The sequence below is a fragment of the Jaculus jaculus genome, chromosome 22, assembly GCF_020740685.1.
Source record: "Jaculus jaculus isolate mJacJac1 chromosome 22, mJacJac1.mat.Y.cur, whole genome shotgun sequence".
Classification (NCBI taxonomy): domain Eukaryota; kingdom Metazoa; phylum Chordata; class Mammalia; order Rodentia; family Dipodidae; genus Jaculus; species Jaculus jaculus.
The window spans coordinates 4,357,620-4,379,646 of record NC_059123.1 but is presented as its reverse complement, the minus strand read 5'-3'; the positions used below and the strand labels follow the sequence as shown (position 1 = coordinate 4,379,646).

The following is a 22,027-nucleotide window of genomic DNA, read 5'->3' as shown; positions in this document are numbered from 1 at the left end:
CGCGCGCTCTAGCTGTGGACACACTGCGCAAAGCTGCGGGCGAGCCTGGCTCCTGTCCACTGCCCCGAGGTCCACCCGTCACAACCGCGGGATCTCTCCCAGCCCCGCCTCACCTACTTCCAGCTTCCAACAGCCTGCAGAGCCCGAGAAAGAAACCCTCATCAAGTACAAGGGACTAAGTAATCCTGCTCCTTTCCCACCACTGCTGGGGCCAACTGCGCCAAGCAGGTGTCTGTCTGCGCATCTCTCCCGGTAAGGGATGGAGAAAGGACCCTGACTTAAGAAAGCCTCAGGGACAGGAATGCCTCCCAGCTGGCGACCCTGACCTCTGCACGGGGGGCAGGATAGGAAGAGTGTGGGGGGGGGGCTCCGGAGGGGAGGGGACGAGGGCGCAGAGGTACCTGAACACGCCGGCAGCTGTCTGGTTCCTTCTCCACGTCGTGCCCTGTTGCAGCACCCCCTGCACGATCTCCTTCTCGTCGGGCAGTCGGTAGACCGGGAAGATGTAGAGCCAGCACAAGATCACCACGCAGAGGGCACTGGCTCCCACGGGGAGCCGGGTCCGCGGGAACTTCCACGCCAGCACGGCCATGGCCCCTCTGGACGCGTGTCTCCGGACCAGCCCGCAGGGGCTCATCGCCTCCCAGGCGTCCAGGGGTGGTGTTGGGGGTGGCCGAAAGCTCAGCACGACGCCAGGTGAACTGGCAGCAGAGGGTCACCCCGCCGGCCGGCCCCCCATGCACACACAAACACACACCTTTCTTTCTTGTTTGCACATATGCATGCACAAGCATGCACGAGGCTGCTGTTGCTGCTTCGACCCTACCCCAAGGCTCCCAGAGGTCAGCACAAAAAAAAGAAAATCTTTCCAAGAAGCAACTTTGTCAAGGATTTCTTTTTAGGCGAAGTCACCTCCAGGCAAATCACGAGCTAGAGCCATGGTCGCTTTTTCCCTGCAGGAGGTGTCCGGGCACGCGGGGCGGGGGGGCTCCCTGGAGAGCGGCGGTGGACCAGCATCACCTTCGCCCTGGGCTGAGGTCCGGGAATAGGCGCGGTTCCTTCGCAGACATGTGGCCCGCATGCGACGTTCCCCTCCGTGAGACGCTCCAGCACCTTTCGCAGCGCTCTCCCCCCTCCCCGCCTCCCGCGCCGCCGGGCACCCGGTTTAGACGCGCTCTCCAGACAGTGCCAAGTCCTTGGAAATTTCCACGGCGGTGGCCCGGGACCGTTCTCGGATTCCCTCCCCCGGTGCCACGGTCGAGCCAGCCGGGACCCAGGTGGCTCCGCATGCGTGGTCGCGGAGAAGAAAAGAACTCGCTCCCATCAGTTCAATCAGCGGCGCGCCGCAGCCCTTGCGCGGCGTCCTCCGGCGGACTCCGCAAGACACACGCCCGGGGATTGGTGGAAATCAAGGTCTCCCTCATCCTCCTCCCCTCCTCCTCCTCCTCCCCCTCATCCTTCCCCTCCTCCTCCCCCACCCCTCACCCGCGGAATTGCCTCCCGAGAATTGCACCCCGAGGTCCGACACCCCCGCACCTCCCCACCCCACCCCACCCCACACCCTGGCCTCTCCACAGACCCGGCGCTCAATCAAAACAGCGGCCCCTGCGCCCCGTGCGCGCGCGCGCACAGATCCCGGAGACCGAGGGGGGGGGCGCGGGTTGCGCCCAACGGCCGCTAGTCAGACCCCTCCTCCTCCTCCTCCTTTTCCTGCTCGTCCTGCACTGGGCCAGCGTTCCCAGGTCGAGATCCGCCCCAGTCTCTCTGAAACCCGAGCTAAGGAAGCTGATGGACGCGAATGGCTTTCCCCCGGGGCTGGGGTTGGGGAGGCAGCCCCTTTTAACCCGGTTTGTAAGGGTCCTTGGAGCCGCGCGTCTTTGCGCGCGCGTATGCGCTCACGCACACACGGGGATGCTCACGGGTGCGCGCCGGGAGGTGCGCGCACACCGGGGTCCTCCACCCCGCTGGGGGGGGGGCGGGGAGATCTGCCCCTTTGCAGACAGATGGATATGGACGTACAGACAGCTGGTGTCCCGCCACGCAGACCCACCGACCACATACCTTCTCCTAGGAGGTGCTTCTGCCGCTTCCGCCCTTTTAGATCGAAAGACTGTTTTATCCTTCCCAGGGCTCCTTCCTCACCACCCACAACGGCGACCTTGGAAAGGCGCCACCCGCCTGGACCCTTTCTAGCCAAGAGGGCTCGCCATGAGCCTTTTCCGCTTGCCCTGTAAAAGACACATGGCTCGGGTACCTCCTAGCGGCTGCCCATTCTGTTTGCATAAAGGACAAGCCAGCTTAGTCATCCATCGGGAAACCAAAATCTAACGCCACAATTCTAACTGAATGGGTGGGTTCACGTAGGTCGCTGTGTTCACACCCAAGACAGCCTGCCTCCCAGACCATTTTCGTGGCCAGGTACCTTGTTTTCCAACATCTTCTTGCGCCTGAGGTGGAACTTGAGAAGTAGGTGCGGTTACTGCCAAGCATGAACGCCAGTAGTGGCATTTCTCCGAACACTATGTGCAGTCTCGGAACTGCCCACTCCCCTCCACTGGCAGACATGTCCCACAGGCCTCTCTGGTACTTGGCTAAGACCCTTGAGACAGGGGAAACCTTGATACCCCAAAGTCACATCTCACCACAGTGGAGCCCAATTCGAGTTCTTTAAAACTAGGATTTCCGGGCTTGGAGAGACAGCTTAGCAGTTATGGTGCTTGCCTGCAAAGCCTAAGGACCCAGGTTCGATTTCCCAGTACCCACATGAGTCTGATGCACAAGGTGGCCAATGTGTCTGCATCTTGTTTGCAGTGGCTGCAGGCCCTGGTGTGCCCACTCTCTCTATTTTCCTCTTCCCCGCCCCTTTCCCTCTGTCTCTCACTCTCTCAAATAAATAAACCAGGAAGCTGGAAAGATGGCTTAGTGGTTAAGGCACTTGCTTGCAAAGACAAAGGACCCAGGTTCAGTTTTTGATTCCCTAGGACCCAGATAAGCCAGATGCACAAAGTGGTGCACGCAGCTGAAGTTCTTCTGCAGCAGCTGGAGCCCCTGATGAGCCCATTCTCTCTCCCTCTCCCTCTCTCTCTGTGTCTCTCCGCCTCTCTGTCTCCCTTCCCCTCTCTTCTTCCTCCCTGCTCTCTCTCAATTAATTAAAATGAATTAATCAATTTAAAATTAAATAAGCCAGGATTCCCATCAAGTCCTAAAGTACAAGCCCAAAGTGTTCCACTCTGAAAAGGAGAGAGTGGCAGGGAACGTTTCTACAGTTGCAGGGCTGTGGATAAACCATATGCCACTTTCCCCCTGGGATTTCAATAAAACATAAACCAACTTGCATTATACATCCCTCATTGCAGCCACCAAACACCTGGCCAGAGTGACTTAGAGAAGCAGGAGTTTGTGTTGGCTTACAGTTGAGGGGACACAGCCCAACATGGCCAGGAAGACCTGGTGGCGGGAACTTGAAGCAAACAGGCCACATGCAGACCACAGGAAGGAAGGAAGCAGAGAGCAACAAGTGTCAGTGGTCGGTTAACTTTCTTGCTTTTTATCCACTCCAGGACCCAGACAACGGAATAGAGCCACCCGCAGATAAAGTGGGCCTTCCTATGGCAATGTAACCTGGATAATCCGCCCAGGAAAATGCAGAGCTTTGATTCCTGGGTGATTCTAGATCCTGTCAAGTGAACAATCAAGATCAACCATGATTCATGGCTACTTCTCTTTTCTTCCTCAAGCTCAAGGGATATTGGCAGAGTAAATACAGTAAGGATGCCAACAAACACCAGCCAGTCAAACAGCTGCAGCAGTGTTTCCCGTCTAGTGACTCAGGGCAGCGTGAGCGCCACCCAGTGCTGCTGCCCCTTCTTCCCGAGCTCGTGAGCCACGCTGGATGGAATCTGATCTTACACCTTGAGTATCCTTGGCATGGATACTGACATTTTCTTCTTTTCTTTGTTACTATTTAATTTGATTGATTGATTGATTGGAGGGGGCAGAGAGAGAGAGAGAGAGAATGGACACACCAGGGCCTCCAGCCACTGCAAACTAACTCCAGATGTGTATGCCACTTTGTACATCTGGCTTACGCGGGTACTGGGGAATTGAACCTGGGTTGTTAGGCTTCACATGCAAGCCCCCCAACTGCTGAGCCATCTCTCCAGCCCCGAGTATGACTTTTAGTTCTGCTTCTGAGTGGGTTAGTGGACACAACAGTGTTAACTCATGGACGATAGCTCTCTTAACGTTGTCTAGAATAGGCCTGAGTTTCGTTGGTACACTAGCTCAGCTGGATGCCATCTCTGTAACTGGCAGCTATGTGTGCTCCTTGGTTATATAGACTCTCATCTTCGCTCTGCCCGCCTCCAAAGTGACACTGGCGTCGCTACTGTGTCTGTGAGGTACTTTTCCCATCACGGTGACAACAGACCTGACCTAACAACTTAGGTGAGGCAGGGTTTATTTGGACTCCTGCGTTCACAGCTTTTATTCCCTGTGTCTGGCTCTGTGGGCTCGGGGCCGGGGTGAGGTGGGACGTCGTCTTGGTGGTGGGGCAGGCGCTGGGGAAGTTCTCACGTCCTTGCAACGGAAGCAAAGAGACAGCGTCCAGGAGAAAGTGAGGGCAAGGACTGGCTGCCAAGGACATCCCCAGTGACCTACTTCCTCTACCTGGGCCCTACATTCTAACTCGCTCTACTTCCCAGTACTGTTAGCGTATTATGAATCCATCAACAACTTACGCCATTCGTTAGATCAGAGCCTTCACGATCTAATTATCTCTCAAAATGTCCTCAACAGCCACACCCAGAGGCTTTCTTTAAGAATACCCTAGATGGGCTGGAGGGATGACTTAGCTGTTAAGGCGTTTCCCTGCAAAGCCAAAGGGCCCAGGTTTGATTCCCCAGGACCCACATTATCCAGATGCACAAGGGGGCACACGTGTCTGGCATTTGTTTGCAGTGGCTGGAGGCCCTGGCATGCCCATTCCCCCTCTCTCTCTCCCTCTCTCTCTCTCTCTCTCTCTCTTCCCCCCTTTCTCTATCAGATAAGTAAATAAAAATTATATGTGTATGTGTGTGTGTGTGTGTGTAGATGTACTCAGTCCAGTCAATTTGATAATGCAGACTATCACATTATCCAGGCTGGAGAGATGGCTTAGCAGTTGCCTGTGAAGGCTAAAGACCCAGGTTTGATTTCCCCAGGACCTATGTAAGCCATGCGCCCAAGGTGGCGCACACATCTGGAGTTTGTATGTAATGGCTGGAAGCCCTGGTACACCCATTCTCTCTCTCTTTCTCTCACATAAATAAATATTTTTTTAAAAAATCACATTAATGATATGACTAAATTATAACCTGAAACAATGCATGGTTGCCGTTTTACTAGTGTTCCCAAACTTTTCTTTTTTATTAATTTATTGTATCTATGTGGGGAAGTACAAAACCCAGGAAAGGAAAATCGATGCTCATGTGGTCTGAGAGCCCATGATGTGGGCCTGGAAGAAAGGTGAAGAGATTTAGAGCGAAAGTAAAAGAAAGCACACAGAGCTCCTGCCGTGTGGAGGGCAGAAGGGCGTCGAGAGGGGTCCAGGGGGCTCCCTGTTTTTCTCAGCCCAGCTGGGCGAAGAGGAGGGGAGATTCACCAGGACCTGAAGTTTCCGGAATGATGAAGAGGCAGCCGAGAGAAGGCCACCCCTGGTAAGGATTTCTATAGCCTTACTGTCGCGGGCTTAACCTTCCTGCTCAGGTGAGCCAGAGCGAGGGCTGACCCACTCTTTCTTTCAGGCTGGCCCTGAGCTCACTAGGTATCATGGCCTTGAGTTCCTAACACTCTTGCCTCTACCTCCCAAGAGCAGGGATTACAGAAGTGTGCCATAATACCCAGCGTTAATCTCCTTTTAGAAGAACTGTGCAAGGGTGGGTGGGAAACAGCATATTTTAGTCTTATTATGAAAGTCAATAAAGATGACAATAATGCTTCCTTAACAAGTACAGTAGTGTCACACAGTTGTCCCCTGTCACCACTCAGCAGCTCATAAAGTGTCCTACAGAGCTAAGACTTTTCTCTCAGGGCAAGCTATGTCCTACAGTAAGTAACCCACAGAGTCAGTAAACACTAGGTGCAGAGCTACTTTGCATAATAAGTTAACGTGACCTGAGCTTTTGCAATGTGACTTGTAGCTGAAGCAGGTGGAAGAGACGGAGCCACTATGGAAGCGAAGCCTTGGAAAGAGCAAGACGGGAGCACTCACCAGAAACAGAGACCCGATCATTACGACCAGCCTAGGTGAAGTCAAGGACTGATGAAAAAGTCTTTTATTAAAGGGTTAATAGGGCTGCACAGATGACTTAGTGGTTAAAGCTCTTGCCTGCAAAGCCCGAAGAAGACATGTTAGAATCTGCAAGTCCCAAGAAGTCAGATAGAAGTGATGCAAGCGTGCAATGTCACACATGTGCACAAGGGGGCGCACGTGTCTGGAGTTCCTTCACTGGCTGAAAGGCCCTGGCATGTCCATTCTCTCTCTCTCCCCCTTTCTCTCTATCAAAAAAAAAAAATTAATAAACATATAAATAAAGAAATAATTTTAAAAGATTACATAGGGGCTGGGGAGATGCCTCAGCGGTTACGGCATTTGCCTGCAAAGTCTAAGGACTCAGGTTCAGTGACCCAGTACCCACACAAGGTGGTACATGTGTCTGGAGTTCATTTGTTGCACTGGCTGAAGACCCTGGCACATCCATTTTCTCTGTCTTTCTCTCTCTCTTTGTCTGCCTCTTTCTCTGTGTTTCTCTTTCTCAAATAAATAAATAAAAAAAATTTTATTTAAAAAAAGAAGATTAAATAGGGGCTAGGGAGATAGATGGCTTAGAGGTTAAGGCACTTATCTACAAAGCCTAATGGGCAAAGACCAGTAAAGAGAGTAGCAAGAAAATCAGTATTTGGAAGATAGAGAATCTGAGAAAGGAATACTTTGTGTGTGTGTGTGTGTGTGTGTGTGTGTGTGTGTGTGTGTGTGTGTTTTGCTGGTGTCAATTTTTGTTTTTTCAGGGTAAGGTCCCACTCTAGCCCAGGTCGATCTGGAATTCACTCTGTAGTCTCAGGGTGGCCTTGACCTCATGATAACCCTCCTACTTCTGCCTGGGATTAAAGGCCTGCACCACCACGCCCGGCTTTGAGGAAGGAATTCTTTCAGATAAAAACAGAACTGAGAGACCACCCGAATGTTGGAGGATGGTAAGAACAGGTGCTTGGGCTGGCTGTGGTGGGACTCACCTGGAGGTTCTCTGAGGCAGAGGATCATGAGTTTGAGGCCAGGCTCAGCAATATAGTGAGCTAATGACTCATAAGTTAAATGCGCATGTCTGTGTTAGCTAGATTAAGGCTAAAACTAAACAAGATAAGGCCCAGTATGGTGGTGCAGGCCTTTAATCCCAGCACTTGGGAGGCAGAGGTGGGAGGATCGCCATGAGTTCGAGGCCACTGTGAGACTACATCGTGAATTCCAGGTCAACCTAGGCTAGAGTGAGACCCTACCTTGAAAAACCAAAAAATAAATGAATAAATAATAATAAATGAATAAATAAACAATATGAAGATGATACAAAAATTAACTCCAGGTGAGACAAAAAGTTATACAGGAAAATAAACATTTTTTTCTTTAGGCAAGCAAATAAGACTGGCCTTTTTTTATGCGAGAGAGAGAGAGAGAGGAGGGAGACAATTGGTGTGCCAGGGCCTCTAGCCTCTGCAGTTGAACTCCAGGCACATCCACCCCCTCGCGCATATGTGTGACATTACACACTTCTGTCACTGTATGTCTGGCTTATGTGGGACCTGGAGGGTCAAACATGAGTCCTTAGGCATTGCAGGCAATCATCCTAACCACTCAGCCATCTCTCTAGCCCTAAATGTGCAATCTTAATAACATGAATAACAAGTACTAATTATTCAAAAATGTGATATAGGGCTGGAGAGATGGCTGAGTGGTTAAGATGCTTGCCTAGGACATTAGAGAAGTATACTTTGTCGTGTGTCTCTCTGGGTGTTTCCAGAAAGCACTATTCGAGGGCATAAGAACTGCCCTGAATGTGGCATCACCATCCCATGAGCTGGAGTCCCCATGAATACAAAGGACAAAAAGAGTGAGAGAGCTGATCACATTACGTCTCTTTCTCTCTCTCCTTCCGAACCTGCCCAGATGTCAGCCAGCCGCCTCACGCACCCACTGCTATGCCTTTCCCTCCGTAATGGACTGTACTATTAAGCATGAGCCCCCCCAAAATAAATAAATTAATAAAAAACAAAACCCGTCCCTTAAGTTGAATCTTGTCAGGAATTTGGCTACAGTAGGATAAGAGAAAAAAACTGATATGGCCGGACGTTGTGGCTCACACCTTTAATACCAGCACTAGGGAGGCAGAGTTAATAGAATCGCCATGAGTTTGAGGCCACCCTGAGACTACATAGAGAATTCCAGAACAGCCTGAGCTAGAGCAAGTCCCTACATCGAAAATCAAAACAACAACAAAAAAATTATGTGGAGAGATTGCTCAGTGGTTAAGGAGCTTGCCTGCAAGGCCTAATGACCCACGTTTATGACCACATAAAGCCAGATGCACAAAGTGGTACATGCATTTGGAGTTTATTTGCAGTGGCTGTAGACCCTGGCACACCCATTCTGTGTGTGTGTGTGTCTGTCTGTCTGTCTGCTGGCAAATTAATTAATTAAATTAAAAACAAACAATATGCCATTCTCATGGATATTCCATCCATAATGAACCATTATTATGAAGTCATAATTTTTCTGGACCACATATTTCTCTCTTCTAAAGTCAATTACCTTTCAGAATCCCAAAGATCTTGTCAGGTAGAGGATTTTGTGACCACTTACAAATAGAATCAATAGTAAATGTAAGAAGAAGGAGAAAATAAAAATTCACCATAAGTATAATAGAAAAGGGCCAGGGAGCGTGGCCAGAGGAGCCAGAATGAGGGAGTCAGTGAGCCCACTCTGACTAAGATTGCTACCTGGCTGCCTACCAAGAGAATGATAAAAATTTAATTGCTGGTGCCAGTAAATGGCTTCTTAAAATTTGTGTTCTGTGTAACGTGATGTATTTGAAAATGTCAGTCCTACGTCCAGTACCTAAGTCTCCCTTCATCTGTACCAACAGAAAGCGAGGCCAGTCTGTGTCGTGACAAGAGTCAACGCTGCACAGGAACGGCAGGTGCACGCGCCACTTGGTGCCTCTGGCTTTCCGCAGGGGCCTGGGAGACTCCAGCCCGGGCCAGCAGGTCTGTAAGCACGCCAACGGCAGACCCACTTCTCCAGCCCCGTGAACAGCTACACTGATGCTTCTCACGCTATACGTGCACAACACTCACCTGGAGACGTTGCTAAAAAGCCAGTTCCTGGGCTGCAGAGATAGCTTAGCAGTTAAGTTTTCTGGCAAAGCCTAAGTACCCACGTTCAACTCTCCAGGTCCCATGTAAGCCAGACGCACAAGGTGACAGAAGTGCACAAGGTCACACATACACAAAAGCTGGCACGGGCATCTGGAGTTCGAGCGCAGTGGCTGGAGGTCCTGGTGCAATTCTCTCTCTCTGCCTCTCTCTCACTCTCTCTCACTCTCACTCTTTCTCTCACACATAAAAAAAGAGGAGTCTGTTGGACTTGCCTCAAAAATATAAAATAAAATAATAAAGTAAGATACAATTGTTTCCTGCTCTGAAGGCTCAGACACCAGGTCTGCTCCTCTGTAAATGATCACCATGGGAAATATCAATGTCTTTTAAATTTGCAGTGATATACATATGATGGAAACAATATATAGAAGATGCCTACTGGTGGCATCTTGCCATAGGTGAGACCCCTCACAGTTTTCCTGTAAAGGTGTCACTCTGGGCCCCATTTTACCTGGGTACTGTCGCTATCAGACTGTACTGCAAACAACATGGCAGAGACCGTATCGAGCTTGTCCTGCGTCGGTTTACTAACATCCCTGTCTCACTGTCTTTCCACCCTGGCTGCCAGTCCCTCTCCTGGTGTGTATCGGGATGAGCAGGTCCTTCCTTATCACAAGGTCAAGGCTCAGAGGAGTCACTGCCACACGCTGTGCTCATCAAGGCCACCGCTCTCAACCCTCTCTGGATGCACTGAGGCAACAGTTCAGGTAACGCATAGCAAGTGTGGTGTTCCACGACAAGTTATGTGAATTGCATTAGTTATAGCAGCAAAAGGCTTAGGCACAGATCATTTCGAGAAAGCTGTGGAATTTTCCATGATTTTCTTTTTTGAAGTTCCAGGGATAAGTGATTGGCCAGTCCTGTATTAGTCACTGTTCTTGCTGATGAGATAAAATGCCTTTCAAGACCATCTCCATGAAGGATGGGTTTTATCCTGGCTTGCGAGATGCATCTTGACCAGGAAAACGTGGCAGCTGGCGGAGCTGCTCACACTGCACCCAGTCGCGTCTTCTTGGATCAGGGAACCATGAAAGCTGGTCTTCAGCTCACTTTGCCCTTTGTATTCATCAGGAACCCCAGCCCATAGCATGGCGCTGCCCACGCTCATGATGGGTCTTACTTCTTCAGTTAAACCTGTGTGGAAATGCCCTCACAGACACTCTCAAGTTTAACTTGCAGTCATGCTGAAGCCTGTATTTTAGCCACATAAATGTGCCATCTCTAGGGAATGCTGTGTGACAGTATTGCTCTCACGTATGAGAGGGAAGCTCACATGATCAGCAAGGCTACTATCACCTTTCATGTGCCTTTGATGTGTAGCTTTAAGGCAGTCTTTAGCAAAAATCTCAGTAGCAGGCTGGAGAGATGGCTTAGCAGTTAAGGCGCTTGCCTGTGAAGTCTAAGGACCCAGGTTTGACACTCCAGGTCCCACATAAGCCAGACACACAAATAAGGTGACGTAAGCATGCCAGGTTGCACAGGGGCACAAGGTGGCGCAAGCGTCTGGAGTTCAACTGCAGTGGTGGAGGTCTTGGAGTGTCAATTCTTTCTCTTCCCCCCTTTCTCTAAAAAAAAATAAAATGAACTGAAGAGTAAATCAATAAATATAAAACAGAGAAAAGATTTTCATAAAGGTTATGACAAAATAGAGATACCAATGGAAAATAATCACATGCTATATGAACATCATCAGAACTCATTAATAATTATTTTAAACTACAGTGAGATGCCACTAAACATCTACTAGAATAACTTCATTCATTAATTAAAAGCCATGAGCAATGTGAAATGTTTGTGGTCATGCAAAACAAAGTAGACCCTCGTCCATCAGCTGACAGGAACCCGAGATGACCCTTAGGGGAGGGAAGCACTTTGGCAGCAGAGCGAGGCATTACTCACTGATGACTCGGCAATCCCATTCTCCATTATTTATCCAAAAGAAATAAAAATGTGTGTTCACACAAAACCTGAACACAGATGTTTAGAGCAGCTTAATATATAATTGCTAAGTCCGGAAATAACTGAAGTATTCTTTAACTGGTGAATGATAAATAAATTCTGGTACATCCATAAGGAGGAGGGTGACTCAGCAATTTACAAAAAAGTGTTATTGATGCCGGGGTGAGACTGAACCTAAATACATCATCGCCAGTGGGCAAAGCCATCAGCTCCATGGGTGGTCTGCTGTACAATTCCAGACACGTGACGCTGTGGAGAAAGCATAATTCCATCATCTACATCAGTGGTCGCCAGATGCAGAGACTATATGCAGACTGATGAGAAAATGATGTCACAAAAAAACCCTTCTGGGTGATAAGACTTCTCTGAATTCTAGTTGTGATGATGGTGGCTACATGACTATGAATATTTCACAACTCAGAACTTTACCCAAATAGTTTTAATTTTACCATATGTAAAATTCAAATAGAAATAAGTTTGAAGTTCGGCAGGATGGCACAGGCCTTTAATCCCAGCACTAGGGACGGAGAGATAGGAGGATCACCACGAGTTTGAGGCCACCCTGAGACGATATGGTGAATTCCAGTTCAGCTTGGGCTAGAGCGAGACCCTACCTCAAAAGAGCAAAATTTAAAAAAGTAAGTTTCAAAACAAATTAAAATCTAATACTGTGAAGATCCTCTCTTTCTCTCTCTCTCTCTCTCTCTGTAGTTTTAATCATGCCAGTGTGCCTGCCTTAGATCTCACTACAGCCCTGTTTCTACCAGTGGAGGACAGTCAGTCATTTCACCATAGAGGGTTTGATCATATATGTAATTAACTCTTTCCATATAGACCCGTAAAGAGAAATGACGGAAAGATACAACAGCTGTAGGAAGAAGAATGAAGAGAACAACCAACAACAATGTAGCAATTCTTTCCTCCCCCAACACACACACACACACACACACACACACACACACACACACACACGGCAGCGATGAAAAGACAGTATAGTGAGAGAAGAAAGAGAAGAAGGTGAGGAAGAAGAGGAGGAGGGCAGATAAACAGAGCTGAAGAGGGAAGAGAGGATGAAAAGAGATTCAAGGGGCTGGAGAGATGGCTTAGCAGTTAAGACATCTGCCTACAAAGCCTGGTTCAATTCCCCAGGACCCACATAAGCCAGATGCATAAGGTGGCATATGAATCTAGAATTCATTTGCAGTGGCTGGAGACTCTGGCATGCTCATTCTCTCTCTCCCTCCCTCCCTGCCTCCCTCCCTCCCTCCCTCCCTACCTCCCTCCCTCCCTCCCTCCCTCTCTCTCATTCTCTCTGCCTCTTTCTCTTAAATACATAACTAAATATATAAAGGAAAATCAAGTATGATTGAAGTAGAGACTACATGAGACATTTTGTGTTTGTTATGCAGAATACGTTTCCCATGGGTGTAGCTATAAAGCAAAACAAAGTCAGTTGAGAGCCAAGTGTGGTTTCTTGGTAAGCTGAATTATCTCCCTCACATGATGAAACCAAGCACTAAAGGCCCCTCACTGCAGAAACGTTGTCAATCGTCCTCCCTTAGTGCCGGCACAGAAAGCATCGCTGAGTCTCTTGGAGAACAAACTTAAATGCTCTTGTCATGAGCGTGCCTATGGCAGTTCTCATATTCCGTGGAACTAGGACCACTGTTTTCCCCACAGATGTTTAGGTGAAACAGCGTGGAAATCAATGTAGAAGTCACATGAAGGTGCGCATGAAGTTAGCCACAAAAGTACACATTAACAATTGAATAGTACACTATGGCATACCTTCCTCCCATAAGAAATAACCTCTTTGGGGGGCTGGAGAGATGGCTTAGCGGTTAAGCGCTTGCCTGTGAAGCCTAAGGACCCTGGTTCGAGGCTTGGTTCCCCAGGTCCCACGTTAGCCAGATGCACAAGGGGGCGCATGCGTCTGGAGTTCGTTTGCAGAGGCTGGAAGCCCTGGCGCGCCCATTCTTTCTCTCTCCCTCTACCTGTCTTTCTCTCTGTGTCTGTTGCTCTCAAATAAATAAATAAATAAATAAATAAATAAAATTAAAAAAAAAAAGAAAGAACCTCTTTGGGGCAGGAGAGATGGCTTAGTGGTTAAGTCACTTGCCTGCAAAGCCAAAGTATCCCAGGTTTGATTCCCCAGTATCCATGTAAAGCCAGATGCACAAGTTGGCTCATGCATCTGGAGTTCGTTTTCCCTCTCTACCTCTTTCTCTCTCTCAAGTACATAGAGAAAAAGAAACCAAATAAAAACAAAAATCATAGGAATGAGGAAGGAGTGATCAAAAAGTAAAAATTAAAAAAGTAAAGTAGCATTAAGGATCTACACCAACATAATTATACTTCAAGTACTTGGATAATAATGCCATAATTCTATTATGTAATTCATCATTATACTTTAAATATTGAGCAACTAGTACCCTTTACCTTGCGTAACAGTATGCTAGTAAACTGAATCTACTCTGAAATGACTTTTTTTTTTTTTTTTATTTGAGAGCGACAGACACAGAGAGAAAGACAGATAGAGGGAGAGAGAGAGAATGGGCACGCCAGGGCTTCCAGCCTCTGCAAACGAACTCCAGACGCGTGCGCCCCCTTGTGCATCTGGCTAACGTGGGACCTGGGGAACCGAGCCTCGAACCGGGGTCCTTAGGCTTCACAGGCAAGTGCTTAACTGCTAAGCCATCTCTCCAGCCCTGAAATGACTCTTTAATCACAAGTGATATTGTTCATTTCTGAAAGTATAACATTTAGGTCCTTCTTGGTAAGTACATAGAAAACTCACAAAAAGCCAGGCATGATGGCGCAAGCCTCTGATCCCAGCACTTGGGAGCCAGAATAGGAGGATACTGTGAGTTCGAGACCAGCCTGAGACTATGTAGTGAATTCCAAGTCAGCCTGGGCTAGAGTGAGACTCTGCCTTAACAAAAAAAAAAAAAAGAGAGAGAGAAAGAGAGAGAGAAGGAAAGGAAGGAAGGAAGGAAGGAGTGAAAATTCACAGAAATATAACATAAATCAGAAAGAGTTCTATCTTCTTTAAGCCCCAGAAAGTATCTATCATGAAAACTACTCTGACAAGAGCTCCAATGAGCGGGAAGAGAGAGGAGCGGAGACCGACTCTGTGCTTATGCGGCCAGTTCTCTGTGCACGTGGACGCGCAGCAGGGCTGAGGACGTGGTCAGTGGTAGAATGCCTATCACGTGAACAAGCCCTGGGATCAACCTCCAGGACCTCAACAGATTTTTTTTAAGATGATTTTGGAATACTCACAATTAAAGGAATGTAAAAATTATGGACGTTTAATGTATAGTTTAAAAGACTTCATAGCACTTAAGGAAATGGGTTGTGTTAAACTTATGAACTATTTTTATAGAGATGGAAGCTTTAATTAGTTGAATTCATAAGTTGTGAATTATAGTTGTTTAAAGAGTTTGTGGTTATTTGGTCAAAACTGATTATGGATTAAACAGGCATGAATTTACATACAAACAGAAGTAGATTCCTGTACGCACCTAACACATTCTCCACAAAGTTGGATATTTGATAAGATGTCACATGGTGTCTGTCCCTGAATTCTGTCTCTCTGATTATAATAAAGTCTTAAGACCAGAACAAACCTGCAGCAAGACTGCATGTGACTTACGTGTGTACTGGGGAATCGAACCTAGGTCCTTAGGCTTCGCAATCAAGTGCCTTAAGTGCTAAGCCACCTCCCCAGCCCTGTAATGTGTTTGACTGTATTCACCCCTGTAATCCTCTTAGTCCCCTCCACACCTGAGGAACCCTTTCTTCTTCCACAGACATTCCTTCCACAGACATCTGTAGTTACACATTAGAACCTCAGTGGTGTCGTTCAATGACCCTTCCTGTACTTTTAGCTACTTGTCCTTATTAGCACCATCTATTGAGTTCATCATGGCTACTGAAAAGCATTCAAAACCCTTGAAAGACTACAACTGAAGAGACATTATGAACATGATTAATAGGAGGCAAATTCCCCATGTACAACACCACCACACAATCACGGTCCCCAGGAGCCAAGATCTAACTAATTCAATAGAAAACTGATGGCTCTTTCCTCAGTTCAGGGAGCTGCATGGACGTGGGGCCACATCTCCTGACGTATTGATGTGAAAACAGCATTTCTTTTACTATTCCAGTTTCACCATAATAGATGCTCTACTTTGCAACTTAAAAGGCTGTAATGTCACTGAACGGTCTGGTGAGCTTCGTGTGTGCCCACACAGCAAGCAGCAGGGCCTCTTTGAACAATGTACACACACACACACACACACACACACACACACACACACACACACACACACAGTCTCTGGAGAAGCGTCTATCTGGTAAGCAGACAAAAATGTTGTACTGATTCTATAAGAAGAGTCCTTTGACCGAGCAGTGGTGTTTATCCCATTTTCTTTTTGTTAATTTTTTTTATTGACATGGGGGAGGAAGGAATGGGTATGCCAGGGCCTTTGACTGCTGCAAACAAACTCCAGACGTGTGTGCCCCTTGGATGCATGTGTGACATTATATGCTTGTGTCACTGTGCATAAGACTTACATAGGACCTGGAGATTTGAACATGAGTTCTTAGGTTTCACAGGCAAGCACCTTAACTGCTGAGCTACCTCTCCAGCCCAGTGTTTATGCCATTCTTTTATTTATTTATTTATTTAAGAGAGCAAGAGATAAAGAAGCAGAAAGAGAGAGAGAGAGAGAGAGAGAGAGAGAGAGAGAGAATAGGCACACCAGGGCCTCCAGCCACTGCAAACAAACTCCAGATGCATGGGCCACCTTGTGCATCTGGCTTATGTGGGTCCTGGGGAATCAAACCGAGGTCATTTAGCTTTGCAGGCAAATACCTTTACTGGTAAGGCATCTCTGCAGCCTTATCACTTTCTTAATCTAAAAACTTGCCTCTTAGCTAGGCATGCTTGCACACATCTTTAATCCCAAAATTTAGGACGTTCAGGTAAGAGGATTGCCATGAGTTTGAAGCCACCCTGAGACTACATAGTGAATTCCAAGTCAGCCTGAACTAGAGCAAGACCCTACCTCAGAAAACCAAATATAAATAAATAAAATAAAAATAAAAACGTTTCTCTTAATATTTCTATTTCAAACCAGACATCTACAAAGAGTCATATGCAATAATACTTACATTTTAACACTTGACACACTAAATACATTTCTCATCCATCTTCCATTGTAACTGTAAATCATCTAATAATGAGTTAAGTCAAAATCTTTGTTAGTCGACGGCGGCCGCGGCGGGGCTGGAGCGGACGACGGCGGCCGCGGGCCCTCCTCCTTCAACGCCTTGCTCCTCCTTTTCTTCCTCCTCCTCTCGTCTCCGGCGTGCAAGCCCAGAAACTCTTCCCCCACCACCACTTGTTGAAAATCTGATTTCAAGGCATTTCCCGCTTGGAGCAAACGGAAAAGTGCCTGGGTTTGCGCTGGAGAACCTTAAGTATCAAAACAAACAAAAAAACTGGAAACTAATTCGAACCTTACTCAAAGTCAGAATGGAACTATTCTCGTAATCGTTCTAAGACTGTATGTGACACCCCTGGATCGAGTCACTGAATTTGGAGGTGAGCTCCACGAAGACGGAGGAAAACTCTTCTGCACGTCTTGCAGTGTGGTTCTGAATCACGTCCGCAAGTCTACCATTAGTGACCACCTCAAGTCAAAGACTCATACCAAGAGGAAGGCGGAATTCGAAGAGCAGAACGTGAGGAAGAAGCAGAGGCCACTCACTGCGTCTCTCCAGTGCAACAGTACTGCACAAACAGAGAAAGTCAGTGTTATCCAGGACTTTGTGAAAAAGTGCCTGGAAGCCAACATCCCCCTGGAGAAGGCCGATCATCCAGCAGTTCATGCTTTCCTGTCTCGCCATGTGAAGAATGGAGGCTCCATACCTAAGTCAGACCAGCTGAGGAGAGCATATCTGCCTGATGGCTATGAGAATGAGAATCAGCTCCTCAACTCACAAGATTGTTGACAAGGAGGTTATCACCATTGTGATCAAGATAAATAATGTGGAGTATTAAAGTTAACGTGTTGATTGTGTAGTTCATTTTTATATTTATTTCATTTAAAATCATGTGATACGGAATAGTTTTGCAATGTGTATATAGTTGCAGGCAGAAAGAAAAAAAGACCTCACTGCAAAACTATTAATTTTAGTCACCAGTGGTATAAAGCAAAACTTAGGTATAGAGTGTACCTGATGGTGATCTTTAAAATGGATGGTTTTTCTCCTGAGCGTGTGCATGGAGGAATTGCCCTGCGTTTTTAGCCCGTTGCCATGTATGAATATTCTTATGAGGTTACTTAGTTATTCGGATTGAAGAGTCTAGCCTAGGAAATTGAAGCTGCTGCCATGACATAGCACTCACAGTAACTTAAAGGAATTACTCTGACTAGAGGACCCTCTTTAGTGGAATGTTCATTTAGCTTGAGATCCATAAGGGAATGTACAAAAAGGTTCTTACTGCTTGAGATCCCTAGGAAAAAAATGACTTCATTTCAAACTGTTATATGTATTTCACTTCACTCTCCTTCACTTCCTGTCTCTCTCTCCCTTTTAAAGATGTACTGTTTTTAGTAGCAGCTTCAAGTGACTGAAAGACTAAAGTGGAGGATTTTGCAGTGACAAGATTTTAGTCTTACAATGAACACAAATTTTTGAACAGTGGCTTTCATATTAAGCATCATCTTGGATTTGCAAACTTTTTCATGTCTTGGTGTTAAGACTATGGGACTGATCTTTTAAATACTGCAATTGAATTTCCTCTGTACAGGGAATTAGTAGTTACTTTTTGGCTGACAGATCAAATGATAAAGATGCTGTCTAGACATCACTTTTCCTTAAGATTTTTGAAGAGTTTATTTAGGCAAATAGACTAAAAACAAATTTTACTTTCACTTTTATCTGCTTTGTCTCTGATGGCAGAAAGTTTTTAAACTTGGACAAGTAAGCAGTTTTCTGGAAACTGGGGCAAGATTTTTGTAGTAGATTTTTGCTGCCTAGCTGTTTGAGTCAGAAATAATCAGTTCTGGTTAAGGTCAGCCATGTCTAGTTTATTAGAACCTCACTATACTGTAAGGTTATCAAAGTTATTTAGCCCAGATAAGTCCTCTCCATTAGGGGGTTCAAATTTAAATTAGCAACTGATAACAGAACTAGAGCTTTAATATTTTTAAAAAATATATTTGAAAACATTGGAGTTTATGTTTCTCTTACAAAGCAGTGGTATTTTATAACTTTATATGACTTGACGTCATTGTGCCACAAATTTCCATTAAGTAAAAAGCTAACATTAGTAAAAATACTACAGTTTGCATCTTTAAGAAACAGTTGTCTATAGGGTCTTTTACAGACTGTAAACCCTAAGTCAGGCTATCAGAAAAATGACCATCTGCTTTTATATTTTTGTTTTCTACTTTTAAAGCTTAATGCTACCAAAAAAAAAAAAATCACTTGTCAAAATTTGAAGTTTATGTTTTTCTCCTGTTGGGCTATGTTCAAGCAGCCCCCATAACACCCGACACAGGCTGCAGCTGGTAAAGCACATGAGGCCACAGCTCACTGGGTTTGGTTTTCACTTCCTCAGGAAAGAATCGCAGGAGACCATGTTTAAATGAAGATGGTAGGACACTGAAGAAGCTAACAAAATAATTGAGTTTTATAGCACTATTTTCAGAGTAAAAAATAATCATTCTAGTTTTTCAGAATTCCATGTGATTTGAACTGTTCAGTATTGTCTGAATATTAATTAGTACTACCAACAAACATGGCAGAACAGCTGTTAGTCTAGTAAGGAGACTGATGTTGCACTAGAAAGATAATTCACATTTGAGTTCATTACTGACTTCATAGTCTGTTCCTATAGAAGTATTTTTCCATGCTTGCAACTATTCCCACATACGAGTTTCCCCTTCTGTTAGGGGAAGCTAATGTTTATGTTCCTTTACTGATTATGAAACTTGTTCCCTGAAACTGGTTAAATTTGTTTAATAGTTAAGTGATTATATTAGCCTGCTCAAACAAAAATTTGTGAGACCACAATGGGTATATGATAACAAGAGAATGTCTAAGAGGCATGTGCTGCTTTGGAGGCAGAGAGAACATGTGTACAGAAGCTTTCAGTCTTAATTATATAGTGTTTAGTGTGATGCTATTCTTGGAAAAATAGCAGCCTTTTTGATAAGTTGTATGCATAATCATATAATATGTAATGTTTCATTTATAAGCTGCCTTCAACACATGCTTACCATTAGTGTTTTCTCAAAGTATAGTAGTATGTTTTCCAGAATTTCACTATATGCTTACAGTAAATAGTTCTAGCTTGTTGAAATGTTGAATTTCTTGTTGGTTTCTTTTTAATTATATGGAGCATATAGCAAGCCTGAAAGACATTGTAATCATTTTTTTACAGGGTGAAAATTTAGAAAGATTGTGTATGAGAGCCTATATATTTTATCATTATCATCTTTGATTAAGGCTTTTTTTATTACTATTTAACAAATGCTACTTCCAGTTAATGCCTGTGGCCCTACTAAATTTTAAGGGACCAGAAAACTTTTAAAAAGCTTTACATCTTACTGTTGTAACCAGTTACGTATCATCTTTGGGTTGTCCTGAAGTATTAATTGCATAGAAACTTTAGTAAGCATAGTTGGCAGGATTATTAAGCTGAAACTTGCCTAAATTTGTATTTGAATGTTAATGGAAACACATATAAGCAAGATAAAATTTAAGGTGGCCTAAAAGAAAAGGATGCTTAGCCTTTGTAAGGACTCTCCTTGTTTGACTTACCCCATTTTGCCATTAAATGAGGACAGATTACCTTAAAACATGTTAAATTGGTCTGTATTACATGGAGGATTAGCTGTATAATTTCACTGAAAATCTTAGCCTAAAAGGAATTGCATTAACTTGTGGTCAGCACTGACTGAAATGTGACTAGTGAAGAGGCTATCCTAAAGCCTGATTTATCTCTACCCATGCTATCATAGGTTTCTGAGGTAAAGGCAGTCCTCACCTAGTGGTATTATACTTGTATCCAGAATACTGTTTTAATTAAAAAATTGCTATGTTCAAAAAAAAAAAATCTTTGTTAGCCAAAGCTCTATAATTTGGGCCCTGGTACATCCACTCTCTTTCTACATCTCTATCTAGCTCTCTCTCATAAATCAATAAATATTCAAAAGAAATAATGAACAAAAGGAACCCCACAGAGACGACTCAAAGGCTTCAAGTGCTTGCTGCTCTAGAATCCACATGAAACAAAACACAAGTAGCGTTTGCATCTCACGTAAAACAATGGGAGGCAATCAAGAAAATCCTGAAGTTGCTAAGGCCACATAGTCTGGTGTCCAGAAAATAACTACAGAGACCCTGTCTTGGGGCTGAGGAGATAGCTTAGTGGTTAAGGTGCTTGGCTATGAAACCAAAGGACGCAGGTTTGATTCCCCAGGACCCACGTGAGCCTGACATACAAGGTGGTGCGTGCAGGTGGAGTTTGTCTGTAGTGGCTGGAGGCCCTGGCACACCCATATTCTCTCTGTTTGTCTCCTCTGTATCGCTCTACTTGCAAATAAATAAATATTAAAAAAAAAAATAAAAGAGAACAGGAAAGAAAAAAAAGGAAAGGTTTAAAAAGAGAGAGATCCTGTCTCAAACAAAGTGGAAGAAGAGTATCAGTGCCCCAAGGGTGCCCTCTGACCTTCACACACTTGCCATGGCTGGAACCCTCACAAGCACACACACACATACACACACACACACTCACTCACTCACTCACTCACTCACTCACTCACCAGACTGAGCCAGTAATTAACACCCATAATCCCAGCATTTAGGAGTTAGAACCAGGAGGATCAGAAATATGAGCTCAGCCTGGGCTACATGTGACTACCACCAAAAAAGAAAGAAAGAAAGAAAAGGAAATGAGAGTGGAGGTGTAGCTCATAACACCGGCATGCACTAGCTCTGCATCCAACCCCTAGCATACAGGGAATAAATAAATCAGCCAAACACAGCTGACCAAGGACAAAACAACTACTTGAAATGTTCATTAGGAATGAGTAGACATGTGGTTTAAAATGTGACAGGTAATTAGTTTCCCATAACTAGACTTCTGGAAAGCTAGCTCATAATGAATAGCGTCTCTCAAGGCAGGTGGTTATCAGTGGAAGCCTCTGCGGCTCTGCAATTCCAAAGAGAGAGCATGTTCTGCCCGTCACTGCATGCCATCTTCTGTGGCTGCAGAAGTGCTAGTAACTAAACGTCCTTGCTTATGATATTAGCAACAAAACAAACTGGCAAGAACCAGAGGAAACGATAAACATTCCTGATGTTTATGTATCGCAATCAACTCCCTTCCAATCCATCTTCACTTCTGACCTAGCAGTAGAAATTCAAAATATGCTGGGAAGAGAAGAGTCCCACCCAGGGGTGATTTCTCAGCACCATGCCCAATGCACAAAAGAACGTTAAAAGCAGTGTAAGATAGCTTCTATTTATGTTACATCCTCCATATAGAAGCTTCCTGAAACAACAAACTAACAAGTGG

General features: G+C 45.5%; 2 protein-coding genes across 2 annotated transcripts in view; one reads left to right on the top strand and one right to left on the bottom strand.

Moving 5' to 3' along the window:
- The window catches only part of St8sia1 (ST8 alpha-N-acetyl-neuraminide alpha-2,8-sialyltransferase 1), a 161,007-nt gene extending 159,633 nt beyond the window's left edge, over positions 1-1,374 (bottom strand). The window contains exon 1 of the mRNA XM_004664420.2: positions 402-1,374. Within this exon, the coding sequence (XP_004664477.1) occupies positions 402-637 (236 nt within the window). The 5' untranslated portion in view covers positions 638-1,374. The remainder of the gene's footprint in view (positions 1-401) is intronic.
- On the top strand, positions 939-17,518 carry LOC123456432 (CGG triplet repeat-binding protein 1-like). Its single transcript, XM_045139600.1, has 3 exons — positions 939-1,037; positions 1,170-1,378; positions 16,998-17,518. Exons 1-3 carry the CDS (start codon positions 939-941, stop codon positions 17,446-17,448), a joined length of 759 nt encoding a protein of 252 aa, XP_044995535.1. The 3' UTR covers positions 17,449-17,518.
- Positions 17,519-22,027: the final 4,509 nt, after the last annotated feature.

Excerpts from the sequence above, each read along its gene's own strand:
- LOC123456432 (XM_045139600.1), top strand. The coding sequence starts at position 939 with ATGGTCGCTTTTTCCCTGCAGGAGGTGTCCGGGCACGCGGGGCGGGGG. Across the intron at positions 1,038-1,169 it reads CACCTTCGCCCTGGGCTGAG|ACGCGCTCTCCAGACAGTGC; the intron begins GTCCGGGAATAG and ends CACCCGGTTTAG. Across the intron at positions 1,379-16,997 it reads GGCGTCCTCCGGCGGACTCC|ACTGTATGTGACACCCCTGG; the intron begins GCAAGACACACG and ends AATCGTTCTAAG.